General features: G+C 41.4%; 1 protein-coding gene across 13 annotated transcripts in view; it reads right to left on the minus strand.

The window, feature by feature from the left end:
• Nucleotides 1-539: 539 nt before the first annotated feature.
• The window catches only part of MICAL3 (microtubule associated monooxygenase, calponin and LIM domain containing 3), a 164,261-nt gene continuing 141,041 nt past the window's right edge, over nt 540-23,759 (minus strand). For 9 of the 13 annotated variants that reach the window (XM_075757211.1, XM_075757201.1, XM_075757181.1 and 6 more), the window contains 6 exons: nt 22,186-22,293; nt 21,337-21,430; nt 6,985-7,050; nt 4,531-4,630; nt 3,463-3,536; nt 3,055-3,378 (listed from right to left, as the gene is read on the minus strand). In XM_075757211.1, the coding sequence (XP_075613326.1) occupies nt 3,194-3,378; nt 3,463-3,536; nt 4,531-4,630; nt 6,985-7,050; nt 21,337-21,430; nt 22,186-22,293 (627 nt within the window). In that variant the 3' untranslated portion in view covers nt 3,055-3,193. Of the gene's footprint in view, nt 3,379-3,462; nt 3,537-4,530; nt 4,631-6,984; nt 7,051-16,756; nt 16,808-21,336; nt 21,431-22,185; nt 22,294-23,759 lie in introns of all 13 variants that reach the window. The other 4 variants (XM_075757236.1, XM_075757134.1, XM_075757221.1 and 1 more) reach the window with 4 other exon arrangements.

A 23,759-nucleotide genomic window follows, 5' to 3' on the forward strand; every position in this document is an offset into this window, starting at 1 on the left:
TTTCGCTCCCCTGCCACATGAAATGGACACATCACTGAACGCACATGGCCCTAGTCATGTGCTACTGCCCACCTGGGCAGCACAAAGAGCTAGAACATCCTACTTGGATTCTGATACAAATAAGGGATCTTGTGGTCACAAGAGCCTTCTTCAGCTTTAAAAATATAAAATTTGAATTAAAAATATTCAGATAGTAAAAAAACCCAGTAGCTGATATGCAAGTCATATTCTTAAAGTGCAACTGAACAGCAAATACAAGTTGTGCCTTTTTCAACCATTTTGATATAAAAAGGCTATTAACATTCCCTTTCGTGCATTTTTAATTAATTTGTGTGTGCAATGCTAGCTCTTCATTTTCATTCTCAGTGCTGAAGGCCTTCAGCATAACCTAAAGAGTTCAGGTTTACAGTATGTGGTTTTCCCCTCCAATAGGGCATTACACCCTCAAGTGCTATCACTCTTCAGCATTGCAAAGATTTGGCCAGCATCCCCCAGCATGAAAGGGAAAAGTAGTAATCTGGTACTTCTTCAGGATTTCCTTCTGTTCTACAGCTCCCATTCAATGATCTTTTGTTAAAAGTCAGATGTGGTCCATATACCTAGTGCCCTATGAAATGGGCTGAGGCCAATTCTCTCTGCAAGACAGTTTACAATAAACTGTGTCTAGCTTCCCTCTTTCTTCCCTCATCCTCTCCAGCTTCCACTGGCCCCTCAAACGCAGGCTGTGTAAACTGCCAGTTGGACTTGTGCAGCTGGCCCCTGCCCTGGCACAGGGGAGGAATATCCTGTTGGTAAGCCAACAGTCTGTGATGCTGGTATAGCAGGTACCACTTGCTCACATGCATAATTACTAAATAGCACTGCAGCTGCCTGTCTGCTTGGTTTCATGAGCATCGGGATTTAGTTGGTAACATCTTAGCAGAAAACGCTAGGGGGGATAACGGGGGAACACTTGAGGCTGAAAAAACACATTTCCACAGTTAGCAACTAGCACCGCGCAGAGTCCCTAGGAACAGTCCTGCCCATTCTTCCTCAGCCTGAGGCATGCTCTTGAGTCAGAGGTGAATCTAAATATTCAGATCGTAGACCCTGGCTTACAGAATACCTCTCTGAAGGAGGTAGAGAGCCATCAGCAAGAAACCATGCTAACTTTTGTCCTGGGGCAAAAAATTAAAGGATGTTCAGCCCTGCTGGGGTACGTTGCACCAACAGTGTTAAGTTCAAGCTGAAGGGGTCGGTAGACTGTATGAATATCCTTGGGAATCGGACACTTTCTCAACGACACTGGGGAACAGGCTTAGTACATCTTTAACAAGAAAATAGTCATCATCCCAAGGGGGAAAAGCCTCTTAACACAGCACGCTAAGGACGGGACGCATACCCAATGCACAGTGCTATTTCAGCTCTGCGGGACAAGCGAAGGATGTAGTCTGCTCAGGGAATCTGTCAAACAGTGAATGGTGCTGAATTGCTCAGTGCATGTCCTGCTCATTGCTTAATGTACGATTACAGCGAGTACCCTCCTGGCTGAAAAGCAGCAGCTTCATTAGCTGAGCCAAGAGGAGCTTCTTCCAACAGATGCAGCAGGAAATGTGCTATTTTTGTTTTCATGGAAGTCCCTCTAGCTGTATCTCAGGAGTGTGAGGGTCCCCTCTTTCAGGGAGAGAGACACATATGGGATATTTCTACCTCACAGTTTTGGCTTTCTTGTTATAAAAATGTAAAATTTAAATAAATTATAGGTTTATTAGTCCAACAGAGAGAATCTGGGATGCAGAAGAAAAGTATGCTAGGAACACAAGTAGATTCTTACAACTCCATGACTGCGCAGGATTTTGTCATAAAGGAAAACTCCTAGGGCAGGACGCATCAGTGGGTCCATAAAGGCTGCCCTTGCTGTGAAGCAGGGACCAATCCACAGTAGTGTTTTTCTCTAAAAGAGTTAAAACACTCCCTCCACAATCAAATATGTGTAACAATCAAATTATTAATAAGAACACTAATAAATAGCCACAGGTAACAACGTCCAGTAATTTAGAAGTGGAAGTTGTAGGATGCAGCAGGCACACACACCCATCATTCATCCATTTTTTTCCTAAAAGATACAAAAATGAATCTTCTTTCAAGTATTAAAAAAATAAGTTAATTGACATAAAAGGGTCAAAGTGACTGAGGGCCCAGGCAGGTCTTAAGCTTCATTTCCAATGTGCAAAAACAAAATACAGAGGAAAAAATAAAAACACTGAAAAGTCTTAATGGTGGTTCAGTCACTTAAGGGCTTCTCCCTTTTAGGAGCCTAACAGCCAGGGAATGCCGCCTGGTAACACCCCTGCCCCAGCACACACTTACCACTGTCCCACAGTCAGTATTTTCCAGTGTCAAAACAGTCACAACAAAAACAACAAAGCAGCCCACCAGCCTCTGAGCTGTGGCCATGAAGACTAAGGCCAGCAGTAGCTGTCTCTCCAGTGTGTAGCAAAGCAGGAGGGCATCTTCCCTCTCTCTTCTCCCCTTTTTTCCCCCACAAGAAGGTTTAGGAGGCTATGATAGGGAGAGAGTCTTCTGATGCCCACATCTCTCTCAAAACCAGGAGGCAGAGAATTCCATCATGCATACTAGTAGTATTGTCTCTGCCTCGTATTTCTTCATATCCATAATGATCAACTGCAGCTTTCTTTGGTGGGGAGGAAGGCTAAAGCAAAGAAGGTGTTGCCCTGGGATTCTGGAGCTCTCTCAGACAGCTGACTCTACCATACAGGCTGCTACAGGCTGCTGTGGTTTTCCAGAGAGGGTTGCCACTTCCCTCCCTTTTATTAGAACTGGTGTAGTAAAAAGGGGAAAGGAATGGACCGCCATAAATCCAGTTTAGTTAAGGGTACTTCTTCCCTTAACTTCCTTCCCCACACGTGGATTGTTCCTCTCCCTCCTACTCCCCACAAAAATACGGTCCATTGTACAGGACCTCAAGGAGACTCCACAGTCTCAACTCATTATCTTCAACTTGGCTTACAGACATGTAAAACTTAAGCTTCTGGAACCAACACACTTATCAAAAGGCTTCTGAGTGCTTCAACCCAAATCCCTGCGTGCTGTCGGAGGTTTCCCCTTCAACATCTTCCTATCCATGAAATTCTGGCGAACTTAGGGTAGGCCAACTGGACAACACAGACCAGCAGAGGTAAATGTGTTAAGCTCAGGACCAGTTCAAGCTAAAACCTTTGGAAAGCATGACTGCCTCCAGGTCCTTATCTTCTTCTTTTTCTCGAAGCCGTTGCTCCTCAAGGAGAGCCACAAGAGAATCTCTCTGCTCCACTACTTCTAGCATCTCGTTCAGGATCCTCTTCTCCTCTGAGAGCTCTTCGTCTGTCTTCAGATGATCTACAGAGATATCAAAAACTATCAGCATACACAAGGCTAGAAATATGCACATATGATCCATGAAATGTTCCCTTTTGCTCTTACCTTCTACTGCCATCCTCTCCCGGAGTTCCTGCTGTAATCGACTCTGCCTGTCTTCCAGTTCTAGCTCCCGAGCGCTGAAAGGGAAAGATCAGGAATCCAAGTTCTGGGTATATTAAAATTCCCTATATATTGCTTCATATCCATTCTCAATTTCTGCTCCCTCTCTAGGTATCTGCTATGCATTTTACCAAACTGTCTTGGAACAACTCTTAAAACACCTAAGATATATATTTTTTTTAAAGATTTAAATGTACTTTCAGCATCTCAGGTTCTTTACCTTCAGAGCTAGGCAGTGCAATACAGAAAGCTGAGTGGATTATGGATGGGATTAAATCTAAAACAGCGTAAAGGAACAAACAAATCTGCAATCACTGCAAAATTATACTTTACGTATCTCCTGCCATTTCCCACTCTAAAGGCAAAGTCATTTACAACTCAGGAGATGTCAGGCCATTGCCTTTTCAGATTCCAATGCAGACAACACCTTGGGGCTTTTCTGACAGAGGCACTAAGACAGCAGCTTCCACACTGCCTGGCTCAGCTGACATACTCAGAAACAAATTTCAGTGAATTTGCAGCATGGGGACTGAGAAAACTCCCAGTTTCATTGACACTCACTCACTTATCGTGTGAGCCCAAATGAGAAGCACTGGGGTCCTGCTGCAGGCAGAGGACCACACGGCAAAGGTGACTGAATTAAACACTTTTGGTTACACTTAAAAATGGACTCTAACAAAACCAGAAGGAATCACCCACTATTTCTGCATGAAATGTTTGAACAAGATGTGTTTTATCCAAGAACAGCTTGGGAAGGGCTCAGACATCCACAGGCTTAAACACACATCCATACTTCTGCATGTGCACAAATAGTTGGAACCTTCATTCCTAATCATTCCTATTATTCCTTCTTCTACCACTCTTCTGAAGCATACTTGGATTCATATCTCAGCCAAGAATCAGCCCAAGATACTGCTGACCTCCTGGCATTATAGGGAAGACAGCACTGACAGATCTTCCAATACAATTTGTAACATAATCCCCCTTTTGAAGCTTTGCACGTTCACTCACAATATCATCAGTTCGGACTCGTAGCGAACCAAGGCATTCTTCTCCTGCACCAGCTTGAACCACTCCTGCATCAGCTTGGGATCATCCTTCTTACCCATGCCTGCCAAAAAGGAAACCTGGTAAGTTTTCAGGTAACACCCTGCAATCCTTACAAGCCCAAACTGCAAAAACAACAATGGGGCAAAATGTGCAAAGAAAGCCGAGCAAGATGCTGCCAGAGCACTCCCCAAGCCGGGTCCATTCAGTTTGCCTACAGCACACAGAAGAGTGGAAGTCACCTCCAAAAGGATTCTCTTCTCTTTGGAGCCTGATTTTATTTCTTTTTTTTTTTTTTTACTTTCTGATTTTTCTTGTGATTGCTTGTTTCTTCCTCAGTCTTAATGCAGAAAGCCCAGATTTCTGTATGTATTTCACTTTTCCTTTCATTAGAAGAACTTTATAGATCCTCATGCCAGCTACTTAAGTGTATGCTTATCAGAAATGACTCAATTGCCACTCCATGTGTTTTACCTTTATTTTCTTCAATTGCATGTCCTCAATCTTTTCTTTTACTGGCCAAAAGTAACATCTTGTCTTTTCTTTTTTCAATAGCTAAATAAATCTTTTCTGACTGGTCCTTCTAGCCACATATATCTATCCATCTTGAAGATCCCCCCTGCACAGTGAACACAGAAACTACTTCTACTGTGTTGCACACATCAGCACTGGAAAGAAAAAGAATCCCTAGGCACATTTGCTAATATCAAAGCAGAATAAAAATACCTTGGGCCTTGGTCACCTAGTACAGAACTCTCAGTTGGTATTTCATTTATTTTAAAACCAACTCCTAAACTTAGTCAGTAGTCCACTAATGAATCTCATATCTGTCAGGAGTTAGGTGGAATAAATTGCAGAATGCTGTTCCCAAAGCCTTCTGTTGATATTTATCAAATGCAAGAGCTTACGAGGAGGCTCCTCCTAGCAATCACCTGGTCTGGGCCACTGATTCCACACTGAACTACCTGCAGATGAATGCTGTGACTTATATCAGACACCATCAAGGACGCAAGCAATGCGCCTGCCTGCATGGAAGTGGAGGCAGGGGCAAGGCCTTGAATCAAGCTTAACAGTATTTTCGGGTTGCTGCACCCTATCAGCTTGCACTGCATGTGACCTAGGCATCCTAAAGTAACTAGCATCCCTGTCTATGTCTGTTACTATGGATACATACTATCTACATCAAGAGCAAAAACTCTCAAATTGTCATTTTGATGCTAAAAATAATCAAGCAGCAAGCTTACTATTCAGACTCTGGGAAACACTTCACAAATACCACATTAAGGGCTAGTTAATTCAGACCTGTGCCGTGCCCTGTCTCCACCCTTAGGATCTCAGAGAATTGCTGCACTGGAGCTAAACAAAGGAGAGCCTACAACTCCTAGTAAACTGCACCTTAGGCTGAGAATACCTGCCTTTGAAAAACTCCCTTCAGGAACACCAGACCCGTTTGTACCACCCTAAGAGCCTCCGGCTCTGTGGACTTTACACCAGTGTGTTGCTCAGTTCCAAGCATTCCTTTCTGAGCATCTCTGCACAATATGCCCGTGTGGCGACAGGAGAGGGAGACTGTACATGCAGATGTCCAGTGCTGTGGCGCCATGAAAACACTGGGAAGTCTCCCCATCCTTTCCAATGCCAGGATGTATAAAAAACAAATGCCTCTAAGAAAAAGCCAAAACCACAACGCTACTGACCTATGAAATACGTAAGTATTTTTAAACAGCCAATGAGCAGAGGAATAATGGGAGGATTGGAGAGGGAGCACTGACAACTGATGTGAGGGAGCACCATGGAAAGCAGAGTAAGTGGTTAGCAAAATTACACCATGAACACACACAGACAACCCCTTCCCCCATGCCTTGGCCATGGAAACTCTACAGCAAACTCCATTTGGGACAGTTAAAGAATGTACTCAGCAAGACAGATGAGGGAAAACTGGTCTAGCTTAAGGTTTGTTGGTTCTTTAAGTTCAAGGATGCTTTTGCAAACCAGTCCTTATAAAGACACAATATTCCTTTAATACAAATATACTAATTAAAAGGCCACATTTAAGGAAGCGGATTGTCTTCCCTTACCCCACCTTCCAAACATCTTTCAGGAGAAATAAAGAAGTTGAAGCCATCAAATGAAAACAGAAACTTTCAAGTTAACATTACTGCTCCCACCACTGCTGCCCAATGTCCCTCCCAGTTGCTACACCTTCCCTAGCACAGCTGGGACTAGCAAAAGGGATACTGTACCTTTAATAACTTGCCACAGGCTCAGAGAAGCTGGCTACCAGATTGCCACTGAGAAGGTTGGTTTGGGAACACAGCAAGAAAAGGGCTGGGGACCTTGTGTTCACTAGCTGACTAGTGCTGCTATGACAACCCAGCTGTGGTCAAGGAGAACGGGGAGCGTGTGAGGTTACGTTACCTTCATGGGCACAGCAAGGGCAGAAGGAGAGAGGTCTACGACGTGGTGTCCCGGCATTGGGCTCAACTTCAATAGGATCAAACGAGGAAGAGGAAGAGGCAGGAGAGGAAGAGGAAGTTGGAAGTGGAACGGAAGAGGAGGAAAGGGGTGAAATAAAAGACAAGCAAAGGACAAAAAGCATAAGAGTGAGAAAGAAAGGAAACACAAGAAGAAAAGAAAAGAAAAAAATACAAGAAATGGAGAAGCAGAAACAAGGGATATAGTCTACAGATGAATAATGTCCCTAATAAGCACAGATAACAGGTAAGAGGTAGACTGAGGTACTGGTGAACTCTTACTGAGCTGTACAAATACCAGGCAGGAGGTTATTGTTACTGTACTTTTTCCTAATGTACATTTTTCAATCACATGGTCTTTAACAGAAAGGTTTGTGAACAAGATGTCAGGATGAGCAGAGATGAATATTTAACTTCTGCTGATAAATGTCAAATTTCAAGCAGGGTTACAAAAAGTCTCGCCTGCATGCGTTAGACACCAGCTGTAAGCAGCCGCCCTACCTTAAAGCTTTATCAGGACCATGCTTTTATCACCATGGCACCATCCACTGATGGCAAAAGTGTCCTTTTTTAACGGAAAATAATTCCTTCAGACAGGGAACATCACAGGGACAATCTGATTAATGTGGAACCAGCCTGCCAGGATCTGCTGTGTCAAGTATGGTGAGTACATGTGTACTGTTGTGCTTAGAGGGGAAAAGGCTTTTGCATGGATAAAAAAGTGATTCACATCAGGGTCTGTGGGGGCAATGACCAGCTGAGGGCTTTGCAGAGTTAAAAGAGTAAATTTAAAGCTCTCCCTTGACACTCTCATTTCACAAAGCGTTTTAAAGCTTACATGTCCTGTTAGCATCAGTGCCTTACTGAATCTTTTTCTTCTTTTCTGTCACCAGTGAAGGACAAACATTCCTTATTTCTACAATGGTTCAGCTGTTTCAACACTGAGAATTATTTAACGTTACAAAGACAAACAGTAGGAAATAACCAACATCACTAATAGTTACAGGAGAACATGTGCACCAAGAAGGTGATAAGCCTGAAACATCAGAGCTAGCAGAACCGGACACTTACTGCTCTCAATGCACAACTGCATTTATAAAGAGGAGGCATTTCTGTGTCGGGAAAAGGCATAAACTCCACAACAATAATATGGTAAGAATAACGCTTATTTTGGAGAAGTCAGCAGAGCTTGATACACATGGTTTGGAGACAGCTTTACAGAACGAGGCTACCAGTGAACTGGGAAGGCTTTAGAAGGGACCATCACAGAACTAGACCAGCACACAGAGGACACACTGGAGTGAGGGAAAGCACATCAGCTTCAAAGCCTGTGACCGAGCAGCGCGGCTTTCTCAGACAGGAAGAAACCTCTGTACTGGGAGCAGGAAGGGGCAACATTAGGAGAGGTGCCACAGTTGGCCATATGACAGTGACAAATAAAGCATCATACCAACGTTAGTTGACAGTATCAGAACCTTAGTTACAGTTGTTCTGAATTTTCCAACTTCTTCATTTAAAATGAAAAAAACACTAGGCCTTTTATCTACAACTGCCATTTCACAGATTAGGTTACAAAAGCAAAAACAAACAAGAAAACATCCAAACCGCAAAGGCACTGTGAACAATAAGCTTCCACACAAAGCAGAGCATTTAGTGCATGATACCTATTATATTTTTTATTTCACATCCTATCTTATTCAACATTAATTCTTCTATATAAGCTTTAACACTCTAACTTTGTCTAACCACTATTTTGGGGAGGTCAGGAGATGGACATTTAACTGTATGGAAAAATCCACTTCAATTTTTCATAGTTTGAGATTTCATTCAGAATTGTGGTGTGCGGGTGAATGTTGATAACTCAAGTGCAGCTGTATTTATAAATTTCAAACCATGGACATATAAGACTTGGTGAGGAACTCCGAATTTGCCTACATTTGATCTGAAAATAAATACCTGGTATGTGAAAATGCCATTCATCTCATTGTGACAGGGCCACAAACTACTAAGTTTTGTCATCAGTGAGCAAATGGTCAGATACTAGGAGAAGATACCATCCGTAGTCTCCAGGAAAAAGCCACAGGACTTTCATAGCAGAAGACTGTGATACGGAGCTCACTCCTTGCAATTGTGTTTTCCTCCTTTGCTCTTAGTTGTCCTATTTTTTTAACAGAAATATTACCCTCCCACTCTTGTCTAAGGAAAATTTGTCCTTGAATCAAGTTACAAAGTTCATGGTATCTATAATAGTCCTACTATATTGGAAATGTTAACATTGCTTTTCAGTAAGATAATGAACATAACCTGTACTATTAAGATCCTTTCCAACTACTCCAGCTGTAATTTATAGTTGCATCAGTGAATACCGGTTATATGATCATTAAAATTGCTTTGGAAACAACTTCTGTCCAGACGAGGATGCTTAGCAAGGCTTAAAAAAGTGTTCCTTATGTATTGGAGGTCCTGAACAGCAAAGACAGAGGAAAGTGCAACCTGAAAACATACCTCCTATGGTTCTGTAAAGCTGTGAAAATTATGATGTCCAAAAAGTGCCATAATCTAAAGACGCAAGTTTTATAAAACATATCATGCAGTAGAATTTTAAATATATTTTTTTAAAACTTCTCTAAGGTGATAGTCATGAAAACTGCCTCCCCACCCTTGCTGATAGTATTGACACACGATACAGACTCTAAGCAGACTGAAATAGGAACTTTCTAATTTTAAGAGAAAAAAACCTCTTTTATCTTATTTCCTGAAATGGAAAAAGATTTTTCACTGACAGTAACCAATCTGTAAGTGTATTCCATGTCACATATTTCACTATCCTTTCAGATGAACTCTTTCAAGAAAAGGCCTCTTAACCATTTCAGAAAACAGAGAACTGGGAGGGAAAAAAAGATCACTTGGTAAATGGAAACAGCATTCTCTCAGCCAGCTGATAATTGTAGACAGTGAATGTATCATCAGATCATTCACATTCCTGTCAAGGTTAATTTTTTAAAAATACAACTTCACAGCAAGAGCTCTCACTGTGTGTATGTACGTTGAAAGACAATCCTGGGAAAAAGCTGAACACTCCTTGTCCAGTACTATCAAAAAGGAGAACTATTCAACAACCTGGTTCACAATATGGTGTCTCATCTACCTTGCCCTTATCGCTTGTCCAATTACATTACAGAAATCCTTACGTGTTGTCTTATTTCTCCCAAAGCCATTACTAATCCTACAGTAAATAGTATTATTATTACGTTATTGTTTAGAGAAGAGAAATCACCACCTCGTGGTCTCATTAAATTAAAAACATGATCACCACTGCAAGATAATTTTCCTGGCCATGGAGTCAGGGCCAGATGGGAAACTCTTTTGTCAAGCAAATTTAAAAAAAAAATAAACAACCCTCAGTTCTGTTCAAGTCTCCTCCACCACCAAAAAAACCCAGGCCAGGTCTGGTAATACAGGTCTTCATCCACAGCAGGGAAAGAGTGCTGCTGGCAGCAGCCACACAAGCTACCCACTGCCTGCTGAGGCAGTTCCTTTGGAGGGAGCTGAAGGGCAAAAGAAGAGCCACCTCTATGACCATTCACCCCATAGGTTCCCTCTGTGCTGTCAGCAAGTATCTGAGGTGCAGCTACAGCTTCTGGACAGAAAATTATCACCTCTTTCCCCCCCCCCAGAGAGGCAGATCCACTAACAGACTCTGTTAATCACAAGTTGTTCCTTTTCAACGCCGCAGGTCAACTTTTCTGAAGGCGTGCAAAGCCTTCAAAGCAGAGGTCAGCAGCCCAAGCTGCTGGCAAGCAGAGGCATTTAGAAGGGCACATGGGGTGATCAGCGCGGGGCCAGGAGCTGCAGCTCATTGAGGAAAGGAGCGTGCCCCGGCTCCCAAGTACACTGAATATCCTGGAGAGGTAGAAGCTCTGCCTTGTAGATTAGCCACATCCCATCAATAAAGTGATTGGAATTATCTTGCACCTGTGAAAAGAAGCCTTTCCCAGATCTTTCTGGGAAATCTTTCATGCAGCCATGACAAGGAAGACCTTGTTTGTCACAGAACCCTTGAGGGATTGCAGACTTTGCTACAGTGGTGGAAACCAAGAACCAGGCCAAGAATAAATACCATAGCTCCAAAGCCTCTTCAAAACAAGGAACACAAATTGTATAGCCATCATGAAAATATACCTTCCTTTTCATTGTACGTTCTTTCTTACACAGGCTACACTGGACTGTTGTCTTCCTTTCTACTTTTCATTTTCCTGTTGTTTAAGAAGCAATACTTCAGACTGGTTTTGTACTTTTCTGCTGTAGCTATATAACACTTCTTCATAATCTGAAGCACAGTAATAAAAATGATCGATCAGGATGAAGAAAGCACAGCAGAAAGTTTGAGATGGTAGACACCATCATCCCCAAGCTACAGCTCACACTGATCCCCTTCACTATTTGCCCATGCCCTGTGGTAGGAGCACTGTGATGATTTCTGAGAAGTGGTGAGCCACTGCAGATCAAAATGACTTGAACAGATGTACCACAGACCAAATAGGATCACATCCTTTGCAAGCTTCACATCCAAAGAGTTTGATTTCTATATTGCTGACTAACCAAGACAGTTTGGAAATCAGCACCACCAGGCAGGAAATCCAGCTCTAAGACTAATCTCACTTCTCATGAACCATTATGCTGGCACTTGACCTCACAAGCTAAGAGCATGACACTTTAGAAATTCTTATTCTACTAACAACTTCCATCACTCACTTAGCAGGCCGACTAGGAGCTCTAATTTTAACTCAGCCCTTAAAATAAGGATCAGTCCAAAAGAGATCAGTAAGACAAACTGAGCACTGATCACAGGAAGTATCTTCTTTCCCATCTTTTAAAAATCAGTTATGGTCAGAAACCCAAGTACTGAAAAATAAAGCATTCCAACTTTACTATGTGGTGAAGTTGTTCAACAGCAGCATTGTAAAAGAGCAAGAATACAGAAAGCCATCTCTTGGAGAACAGCATGCACACAACTGCAGGAATTATAAAGCTGAGGGCAAGGATTCTGACAACTATTGCATAAATGCATCACTCTGTGTCTGACAACAGTTCACTAAAACTGTGTCAAAACCAATATCCTCTAAAGTACCATCACTAAAAGAAACCTGGGGAAAACTCAATAGACCACTGAATTGTCATGCAAACTGAACCACACCTTTATTTGTCCAGCAGAGGTGGGGGAAGGTGGGGAGGGGAAAGAAAACTAAGGAAAGCAATAGTTGGAGCTGAATACACACACAAATGACTGCACAGTCTTCTGCTTCCACTAGACCTCAAGGCACTTCAAAATGCAGTCAGAATTAGTACAGTCCTGCACTGGCTCTGCCTCTCAAGACTGTTAGTTTCTGTGTGCAGTTGTGAGAGGTTTGCAGAAAGCAGCAGGTAAATGGCAATTGCTTCCTTCCAGTCCCTAGCAAGTACTCGATTTATACTTAACAAGTTCTGCTTATCAAGTGCTCTTTCCTGCTGCAAATTTACAGCAAAGAAAACATGTTGCCAATTCACTTCAGTGTCAAAAGCAACTGCAGACTGCGAAAACAATGTTTATCTTACAACTCCACTCCTCTTCCAGGAGAGCTGTGTTTGCCAATCACAAGAAAATAGGACTGTTCTCTCTTGAGTATATCAGACTCCAGCCCTGCAGTTAGATCTGTGGGACTTTAAAGGACATAGTCAGCTCCAGTATTTTAAATAAGCTAATAAAAAGTGAAGTTGTTGTAGAGTATGCTTTAAACAATGTACAAAGAATTAAAAAAAACCACGATCGTACTTTTTTCTCCTGTTTACCTGATGTTCATAAGACTCTTGTCAAGAAAGGGGAACATAAGTCTGAAATCAGCACTATCAAACATAGCAGCTCTCCCCCTTACGTCCTTCTTGCCTTTCTCAGCATACTCCAGCCAAGAGCAAAGCAAGACAGGAGCGTGCAGCTGTTTCCTCAGTGATTCCCTGCTGGGTGCAAGGAAAAGGAACCTGCTTGTTGGAAGCCAGAGGGAAGTATGGAGGTACTTTCCACAGGCAGATGAGGAGCAAACTGGGACAAGGAACCAGTGGGTAAGGAGAAACTGAGGCTCGGACTAATTAAGCAAAGAGACTAAGAATGCAAACTACTAAAGGAGAAGAGACAGAGAGGAGAGGGGAAAATGGGGTAAGGGGTAAAAGGAGAAGGCAGATTTGTGGAGGAGATATGACCTACAAATTTCCAGACAAATGATGCTGGGTAGAAGAGGGAGCAGAGCCCAAAAATTCTGGGAGAAGGCCAGAGGCAGGGATTGAGACTGCGGGGACTGAGTCAGTGGGAAGACCAGAGCAGGCATGAAAGACTAGAACAGCTAGTAGGGAGGAACAGGAGGTCTGAAAGGTAGAATACTAGGATTTCTTTGTCAAGAAAGTAGGATTAAAATTAAATGCCTGAGAAGCAGCAACTGGGACTGAGAAAGAAAATGGAGGTGGGGTAAGGAGCTTTGGATGGAAAAAAAGACAGGATTAGGACAAGGACTGTCTGGAAAGAGGGAATAAAAGGGACAAAGAGTGCGTATCCACCAGACCACTGCATCCTTCCAGTGTCTGCCTCAGAATCCCATGTTTTCAAGTCTCACCACAGCTGCCAGCAAACATTGTGAAATCCACTGACCGTGTCCCATTTCCTCTCCATGAGGATCTACAGAGACAACCTAGTGTTGCTACCAGTTACTCCATAAGGGTAAGAGAGAGTTCTCTGCAGTGGATCTAAAGGTTACATATCTGTTGATATAAGAACATAATACAAAAATCTTAATTTCAGTTGACTTTGCAACCTTTGTAATGTTCTTTTAACATAACTGCATATATGATATACACATAGGAATAATTACTCAGAATTGAAATGTGACAATCTGTAGCGTGAAGTGAAACATCTGTTTTACAGCAACAGTACATGACATTTTAGAACCGGAAGAGAGGATTATGGCATCTGAGCAGAGCACGGGGGTAGTTAAGATAGCAATCTGTAATCCTGTAAACTGGAACTTGACCAAAGATGTCAGAAGTTACCACTCCCTTGCAGAAGTTGTTGCGCAACCTGTAACAACTAAATGAAACGCAACTCAAGTAGTGTAAAGAAAACCCAGAATAAATGAATGCCCTAATAATTCAAAATTTATTAGTAACTTACAGATAACTTTTCAAAGTATTTTGCAATTTTGCTTATAATTCTACTGACAGCATGAGTCTAGAGTCATGCCTATGCCTCAGAGATGCAAGTTTCCAGTAGAATGGTTAACTACGCAGCCATCCAAGCTGCTTACAGAGCTCAGCAGGACCACGCAGCCACATGGTGCTTCAGGGATTTTAATGGCACTTCACCCAGATGCAGCATCCTGCACAGACATGTTAATTTTGAAGCCAAGCTCTAAATCTGCCACTGAATAGTGACAAGTATCATCAGAGCAATGTATCCCTTCTGGCTAAAGTGTTCTGGCAGCCCCAAAAGCAGTATCAAGCAAATTACAGAGGCAACAAAACAATACTATAAAGCCACATACACCAGGCAGGCTATACTGGCTCACTGCATTTAAAGGGATACTGCCCAATAAAGTTTTTTAAAGTTTGATTCGAAAAAGGTATTTTTGAGATGAGCAGAAACTTGATATAGTTTTAAAATATATCAACCGTTTTTAATCAGAGACAATGTTCATGTTTTTTGTTGGAAGCCAAAGTGACTGAGTCACCATATAAATAAAATCAGCCTGTTATAGAAGATCAAAAATGACCACTCTGGGGTGACACTCTGAGTTCAGAGAAATGGAAAAAGCAAACACGCAAAAAAAGATAAATAGTAAATTAAATTTTCAATTAAGATTTTCTGCAACAGTAATTTTTTAAGTGACAGTGTCCCTTTAAGTAAAGATTATTTTGCTTTTCTTAAAGCCACTATTCGTGATTTTGATGGGATCGCTGTCTCTAAAGAGGCATTAGGAGGAGAAGCAGGAGGAGGGACAGGTATAGTGGAAATAGCATTAAACAGGGATAAGGGTCTGTTAAGCGTAATTCAGCATTAACCCTTTTACAGCTCCTACTCTATGCACATAAGAGTATGGGCCAGCCCTGACAGACATAACTTGGAAGAGGGTTTCAAAGTGTCTCTGCAGTAGATACCCCAGGAAAGAGTGCCAGAGTGAACAGTGAATGAAGCACAGGGCTAGCAGAGGAGTATTGCATCAAAATTAGCACGGGGAACTGGGCAACAAATTAGGTCTACTAAGGAGAAAAGTCTTCCATTTTGAAATTTGAATTTAGGTGGATATTCTTAACTCAGGTGGATGTGCCAGGACAATTTGGAGTCATTCCCAACAGACAGCTACACACAGATGCTTTGTGGGACAGCCTCCCCCTGGAGCAGGAGAAAAAGTGACGGTTAAAAGCCTGGGCAAGATTAAGTTTGAAGGATCAAATGCAGAACACAATGAAATCAGGGGAAGACTTCTAGTGATGTGTCTTGGATCAGGCCTAGAGTGTGTGGATCTTCCATTCCAGCGGAGCTGGCCTGTAATGCACTCCCGCAACAAAAACACAGCTTAGATCAAGCAACTGTATATTCCGAAAGAAAAATGAAATGAGACTCTCAGATGACAAGGCAACCAAGCAGACTTTGCTTTCTCTTGGATCCACTGACAGATGTGTTCATTTTATAAGAACAGATTTAGGGTGATCAAACTAGCACAGGGAATTTTAATTTTCAAGATAGGCAAATGCTAAGCAAATGCCATTTGCAACCCAAAAGTTATTCATCTACTAAGGGATTCTGGAAGTAACATTAGTTAAAGAAAAGCAGAACCATGGTGCAGAGTGATAACCGGATTATAATTGCTTCTGAAAAAAAGAAAGCTAAACACTGTAATGTGCATGCTTAGCACTAAGTGAAATATTAAAAAAATCAAATCAAAACAAAAAAACCCAAAACAACGCAACAAAACAAAACCCCAAATATAGCAAGAAGCTTATTAGCTTTGTAATGATGCAAACTGGGCTGTCTGGAAACTCTAACAGCAGATTCCAGCAAAAATGACTGGAACTCTTAACAGTAGATTCTCTCCTAACTTACAGTAAGACAAAACAAGAAAGAAGAAGTATCTGTTGTCTACAAGTGTTTCTGAAGTCCCTTGAGGGAGCATTTTGGTTTTGTTAGATCATCGACACACTCTGGCTTTTTTGGAAGAAGCAAATGAGCCACAGGTGGGGAAGAGGGAGGCAATGGCATGACTAATTGTTTACAGTGCTCTTAGCTCTTGGGAGCTGGTCAGTCCTGCTGTCCCCTTCAAGTTAAAATATTTTCCTAAAGAGAATTTTGATGGTAGAGTTGGACTTTGCAAAGGAGAAGCAAAAAAAAAAAAAAAAAACAAAACCACCCAGGATGGCCTTCCACTGCTAGCAGGAAAGGTGGCTGGAGTGAAAACAGTAAGTACATTTTGAAATAATCAGCACTGTGGAAAACAGAAGAGGGAGCCTTACACATGGTTTGTGCAACATGCCAGGATCTCCTCTTCCTGAGCTGGAAAAGGGGTTCTGCTATTGCCGGTCATGTGAGAGGGCTTTTCTTCTTGTTTGTGAGCCAAGGATGGGAGAATTAGGTGAAGGGAGGAGTGGGGAGGAGTGTCAGCAGGGTTAGTGTCAGCAGGAGGTTCAGCTATACATACCACCCAGGTGCAAGTCGATGAGGTCACTGTAATAAGACTCTCCCCAATAGTCTACAACAAGGAATTGGTGAAGACAGAGTTATTGAATCAGATACCCACCCCCAACCCCACACAATCAAAGTAATATATGAGAAAGACAGAAACAAAAAAAAAGCCAAACAAGAAATAGGCAGCTATACACATGGGCACATATATATATACACACATTAAAAAAAGTCTTTGTATATATACATATATGTACACACACACACAAATATATCACAAACATATATATTGGGAAAATGAGGAGAAAATTCCCAGCAGGCAGGCAAGGATTTCCAAGGGGAAAAAAGAAATAAAAATCAAGAAGTCTACACAGAGACACTTTCAGTCTGCACCAGTACCTGACACTGATGTCTGTCCTGTTCTTGCTGAAAAAAGCAGAACTAGTCTTGTTGCTTTCATGCTGAGCAGTATGTCCGAAGGAAACAGTGTCATTCCTTAGCTCAGCTGCCCGAAAAGCGTAACGATTGAGTTCTTGGAGGTGACTGAGTGGAGGATGTACGTGTACAGCACACGGATGGAAGGCACTGACTGAGCGCTGACACGAACGGCAAACACCTAAGTGTACAAAGATGGGTACGTGCGTTCCTGCTAATGCGTTATCTATGCCAGAGAAGAACCTGCACAGAAGTGTGTGGAACAGCAATGTCATGTCCACAGCTGCTAGAGACAGGTACACCGTGAGTCTAGCACCATGTAACGTTTCCTTGGGGAAGAGACAGATGGGAGTACTGAGAGCACTACTTCTCACTGCATATGATTCACTTCTTGTAAAGAGGTGACTCTTAAATTTTTCAGTGTTGATCTGACAGTAGGAGACATATCTCAGCTCTTAAAAATTACTATCAAAGTTTATACTAAAGGACGATAAGGGAGAAAAAAAGGTTCCAGAAATTTCTGATTTGACATATTTTTAAGTTAATAATTGAAGAAATGAAAAAGCCGCACAGGAAATCAAAGTCATAAGCATGTCCAAACAGGTGAATGCACTATAATACGAAGTACTGCTACATTAATAGCAACCCCTTTCAAGGTGTCTCTTGGGACACTGCAGAAAAGTGGAAAAAATTTCTTCATTAATATTATCCTACTTTACCTTTCCAGTGAAATACCACGATGCAAAAGAAAGGGGGAGGGGTGGGAAGGAAAAAAAAAAAAAGGGATGACAAAAGCTTAGATCACCTGTATATGACAAACTTGCCACCTGAACTAGAGCTTATATTGTCACTTGAAATAGAGTTTATATTCCAAATCATTCATTCTTGCTGTGAATGTGACAATCAAAGGCTGAGATTTTCAAAGATAATCACAGAGACCGTATTAAGGCAATTAAATAATCATAGGGTGTGAGATCATTTTCTGAATCAGAAACTAAATGTTAGATTGAGCATTCAGCTTTTAAAAGAATAAAAGACCAACTGTGCCTTGCCCGAGGGGAGCCAATTTAAAAAAGGAAAAGACAAGGAGGTAGCCAAGAAGCTGCAATTATTTTGTCAAAATTAAAGTTAACAATGACCTCCAAAATGTTTCTGAGTCTGATTAGTTGAATAGCTAGTATCATCATATAAATATTCCAACTTGACAACTATCAGATAATGAGTGAAATTCCTGAAAAGACTGTTGAGCTGTCTGTACCTATTGCTAGGATCTAAATTAACTGTAATCTCTCAGGAAGACAGTGGGGCATCGCTGTGAAGAAGTTATTGAGAGTCTTCTCAATGTAAGTCACTTGGCAAGAACATTATTAAGGATGGTGCAAAATGGATGGAAAATAGAAGCAAAATTATTCTAAGTAAACAAATTCTTACCTATAGTATTGGGTTTTGTTCTTACCAGTCCAACTGAAAAATATTTTTTGCTAAAAATGGAAAGAGGTCCAGAGGTCAGAGATCTGAACAATTAAAGTTAATGGAATACCTCTACAAAAGCAAAATTTGAAATTCGTCACAGACGGGAAAGATGACTAACAGGCTATATGCTAAAAGATGATAACTGACACAGAGAAGAGTTCAGATGGTTTTGTGTATCTTCTTCTACAATAGAAAAAGAAAAGAATCATTACAAAATACAGAATTCTGTTTCTTCTGTCAGGATTTTCAAGCATCTAGTAGTAGCAAACTACTCCTAATACTATCTAAACCTTCATATTTAAATGCCTAAGTCAGTGAGTGATTTCTTCTTTCCCTACAGAGAGGGAAGCTGAATAACCCACTTATTATAGAACAGTTAATACTGGTTGCTGTCTATGGGACAGCCATTACTTTGATCCTGTATTGCAATCCGTCTCAATTTATGTGGACAGAGTATGTGCACAGGAGGCCTACTTCCCACCCTCCCCCATTTCTTCCCCTTGCACAAGCTTATTAAAAGGAAAGAGATTTTTTAAAATGTTTTTTTTCAGATGAAAACCACCACTTTATACAATGCCCTTCCCTTTTTTAACCTTTGTTTACACAGTTTCGTTAGTATAGGGACCGATCAGAGATAAGAGCATGACTTCACACCTTTAGACGATAGTACTTGCTGAATGCAGTGGTCACTGTTAGGTCAGTATCTTAGGCAATGCAGGTGACAAGAAAATTATACTGCCCTCCTGAATAATTAATGGATATTGGAGGCAGAAATGATTTATACTTACAGAATTTGATGTCTCAGATTTTAAAAAAGTAAGAAGAAATTCTGTTCATTTATTGCAGATATATGCAAAATGTCTATGCAAGACTGGCTTGGAGAGGTGTAGGATGGAATTAATTTATAATCTTGTGTTTCAGTCAACACAGGTTAGAACATGCTTCCCCCCCCCCCCAAAGGAATGTGTTTCTTGTTAATCCCCTGAAATAACTGGAAGAGTTGAGGCCGGTGAATTTTTTACGACAGAGTTAAGCTTCTGTAACCATAATGTACGATCTGCTGATAGAAACATGTTGCAAGGGTAAAGTATACCCTAGAGACTTCCTGAAGAAAAGATTCATTTTGCAAAGAGTGACCTACAATTTCATAATTCTGCTAGGAAATTCACAACTATAGAAGCTCATCCAAGACTGCTTCTATTTTGAGAGAGTTGGGAATGATTAGTTAGTTATAAAAGGATTTAATTCTGCAGTCTTCCATATAAAATAGCTATTCTTACTGTTGGTCACGTTCTGCCCTCTCTGACTTTTTTAGGCATTCTTCTATCATTCTTCAATGAGAGAACTTTCTGTCATGAAGCGTGTTCTCTCAGCTGCTAAGATTTCCCACTTGTGCTGACATGTCTTACGTGAAAGTCATTTAGCAGCTAAGTAATCAAGATGTAAAGAGAAAGGAAAAGAACAATTAGAAATAAGAGAGGTGGTTTTAGTACGTGCAGTAACTGGCAGGCCAGAGAACAGAGTGGGGCTACACAGAAATACACAGCATAAGGAAGGAGGCATCACTGCAGAGAAAGAGTTTTTGCACAAGGCTATTTTTTGAACCCACAAATGAAAAAGCCAGTCAGATCACAAAACCGTCGAAGTCCTCCAGATCGTTCTCCACACTCATAGTACCAATTTGCTTTGGTCACCACTCCATCCAGCTGCTTTGGCATGCCCTTACAGAGCATCAAACATACCTAATCCTGGCCGAGTAGTAATTGGCGGGAAGTCACAACAGACTTTTCCTCTGGTGAACCTTCACTCCTTAATTTAAATTCCATCTTCACAGGCATAGCGGTCACTCTTCAGTCCAAGCAACAAGCTAAAACATTTTCCCAACACCTGTTCCACTGTTACCATTTCTGATCCCTGATCCTTGTAATCAGGTATGTAATCCTGGCCCTGTCAGGTATACGTACACTGCATTTGCCTGTTGGATATTTGACTCCTTGCAATCGAGGATTCTATTTTCCAAATCATTATACTACCATCAGCATTATCTGAACCAAGTACTCCTCCACTCATATGCTTTGCCAGATCAGCTGGTATTAATTTATTTTCACGTACACATAACATTCCTCTAACAGCTTGACATGGATACCTTTCAGTGTAGGTGTACATTTCTGTTCTGCACAACTTTCTTGGAAGTAGCCAGTGTGCTGGGCTGTGCAGTGAGGAAGATGTTCTGTGATGGTCCCTTGTAAGGACACTACCTTGATAATCCAACACAATAGAGAAAGCACACACAATTTCACAATTACTTCCTTAACATACAAACAGGGTTCTTACTGTGACAGCTTTATGTGAACTGCAGCTAGGAAACCCCTGCAATTTTCTAGCTGTAATATCCAGTGATATGCAGAAACAGTCAGTCAGCCATTATTAATAGTTGGAGGATTACCTCCTAAGCCTCAGGCAAAGACAAGCGAACTGAGTCTCTGCCATAGGGAAGTCCCAGAATTAGAAAAAACACAGGAACAAAAATGCCTCAAAAAGATAGCAGAAAAGGAAGAATGGATTCACATTGGACTCTGCTTCTAGGCTCTAATGGTCCAATTGCCTCTAAAATCCAAGCAGCTACGGACTACTGCACAAGCACTTGATAAGAAAACATTAAAAAGCAAACCAAGTTCTGATGGATACCTGCTTCTCCCCGAAGGGCCTTCTCCACAGCAACTCCCCTCTCTTCAAGTTGCCTCTGCTTCTCTTCCACTTGTTCAAGCTGCCGCTGGATGATCTGTTCAGAGAAGAACGGAGCAGAACCTCACCAAGAGTAACTGTCCTGCTCTGTCTGCAGCACTCATCCAGCACTAAGTGACTTCAGGCAAATTGGCCTTTTCAAAAACAAGTATTTGTATTCTACCGTACACTGGTTCAAAAGTTAACTGCTTCAAAAGCTAGCGTCACAGTCTCTCCACAACACCCTCCCCACCCCCTTGCATCCTAGCCCTTAATTTAGCAAGCACCTTGATACCCACTTATTTGCTACAACTCCAATCACTGTCCTAAATGCTGAAGTGAAAGGTGATGCTACTCAGTCAGCTGAGCCCCTATCTCAAGCTTTAAACAAATCCCATCATCTATAGATGATGCCAGCAGTTTTCCAACAGATTCTCTGGTAATTAAAGGTTAATTTGGTAACACTTTACCCAGTAGCATAATCTAGCAAAGCAATAACTGCAGCTTCATCAGGTATTATCTGACTATCAGTGGTCCATTTGGTGCATGATGCTTCGCTCCTCTCCAGCTAGAAAGGTGTCATGGTCGTTACTTTTCTCATTGTAAAACTATCATGATATGTTTCAGCCACTCTTCCCGTGTCTGTGACACGATACCAAATTTGAAAGAGTAAGTAGGAGCAGGGACAATCATGTAGAAATAGAGGAAATTTCCGTCTCTGGATCCTCTTCTGACACAGAGGAATGGCAGGATCATGGTACTTTCACATAGAGTTAATTGTCTGGCATGATAAGAAGATTGTGAGACAACTACCTGAGCTCTATGCAACCTCTTTAGCTCCTCTTGCTTGGCTTGTCTACGGGCAGCTTTCTGTACTCGCCGGGTCAGCTTGGCATTCAGTTCCTCTTCTGTGTAGGCTCTCTGAAGGAAGGAAAAACAGGAGCAGAGTTTATTCACATGGTCAGATATATGGGGGAAGGGATGACCATTTTCTCTTCCAAAATCTCAGAAGTGAGGTGTTCTGTCTTTGCCATGGCTGTGTCAAAAGTCAAGCTTCTGTAGGCAAAGGTGTTCACAGTGCAGTGAGCAACGATTTCAGGGTCAAATCAGGAGTGAAGAAGCATATAAGCCAACTGCAAAGCTGTGATTTTATTTAAAGTCCCACCTGTCTTCCACTGCTATACAAAACATCTCCCCAAAGATCAAATCAATTTTTATTCTATTTCTCAATAGATTTAGCCAAATGGATTTCATTAAATCAATGAGTACCATATAGAGGGTTCACCTTGATTTCATTTTAAAAGAGGGTAAAGGCATGTCTACATCAGCAGTTACTGCAGTATAAGCTAAGAATTTATTATAGACTAGTGTAGTTGTATTGCTATTCCCCTCTCCTTGTTTTATTCTGGAACAAGAAAATCCATAGTTGGGAGTTATGCCGGTATAACTGGTAATGACTACCTGTGTAAAATTGTGCAACTTTTCTATGAAGCGAGAAGGCAAAAAGACATTTGAAAGCAGAACGACATTCTGGTGTGAGATGGGAAATCCCATCTCAAGAGCAACCCCACTAAACTGGCTGGTATAAACCACAGCAAATAACCTCTAAAATAAAACCAGAATAGTACAACACCAGAAGCCATCCAAAAGGAGAAAGGCTATGGTTACAGAAATAGAAAGGTATTTTCTCCCGTTCTTTTCTCTCAGTGAAACTAATTTAAAAATAAGTAAGTCTTTTTAACATTACTGAAATGGGGTTTAGTATCTTATCAGGTATACTGGCTGGTTGCGTTGTAGTCTAGGAAGGCTTTCTCCCACAGACTTTTAAGAGTGTCAAAGAAACGTCACAACTGCATTAAGTGAACTACAGTAAAGAAAAGAACTCTCTTCCCACATACATGTATGTAGCCTTTAAAGGACAGCTGTAAACAGATGTCTTCCACTTCTGGAAAGAGATCTTCTCCATGGACAGTCAACTTTAAGGACAAAATGTTAAGACAGACCACCCTGAAATTTGCTTTGTCTAGGTACTGTACTGCCGCATTGGTCAGTTTACTTCTGGTTTATTGTTCTCAGTGCAACAGAGTTTAAGGTAGGATCACAGCTCTATTAAAAACCCCTCAAGTTAGGTGGTTACCATCGTTAAAACTCCAAGAAGTTAGCACTTTACTCTTCCTTTTTTCAAAAACACAAAATCCACAATGATACCCAAATCAGAAGGTAAAGTGATAGAGGGTGAGACTTTCCTATCCCATGTAACACTGTTGTGACTGTGAAGACAGGACAATAAGAATTTCAGAAAGCAGCAGCATTCCTGAAACAGATACGTAACTTCTGTCTTGATTTTAGCTTGATACAGAGCTTCACTGAGATTTCAGTGAACTCAA

This window comes from Balearica regulorum, chromosome 1, assembly GCF_011004875.1.
Source record: "Balearica regulorum gibbericeps isolate bBalReg1 chromosome 1, bBalReg1.pri, whole genome shotgun sequence".
NCBI classification, from domain to species: domain Eukaryota; kingdom Metazoa; phylum Chordata; class Aves; order Gruiformes; family Gruidae; genus Balearica; species Balearica regulorum.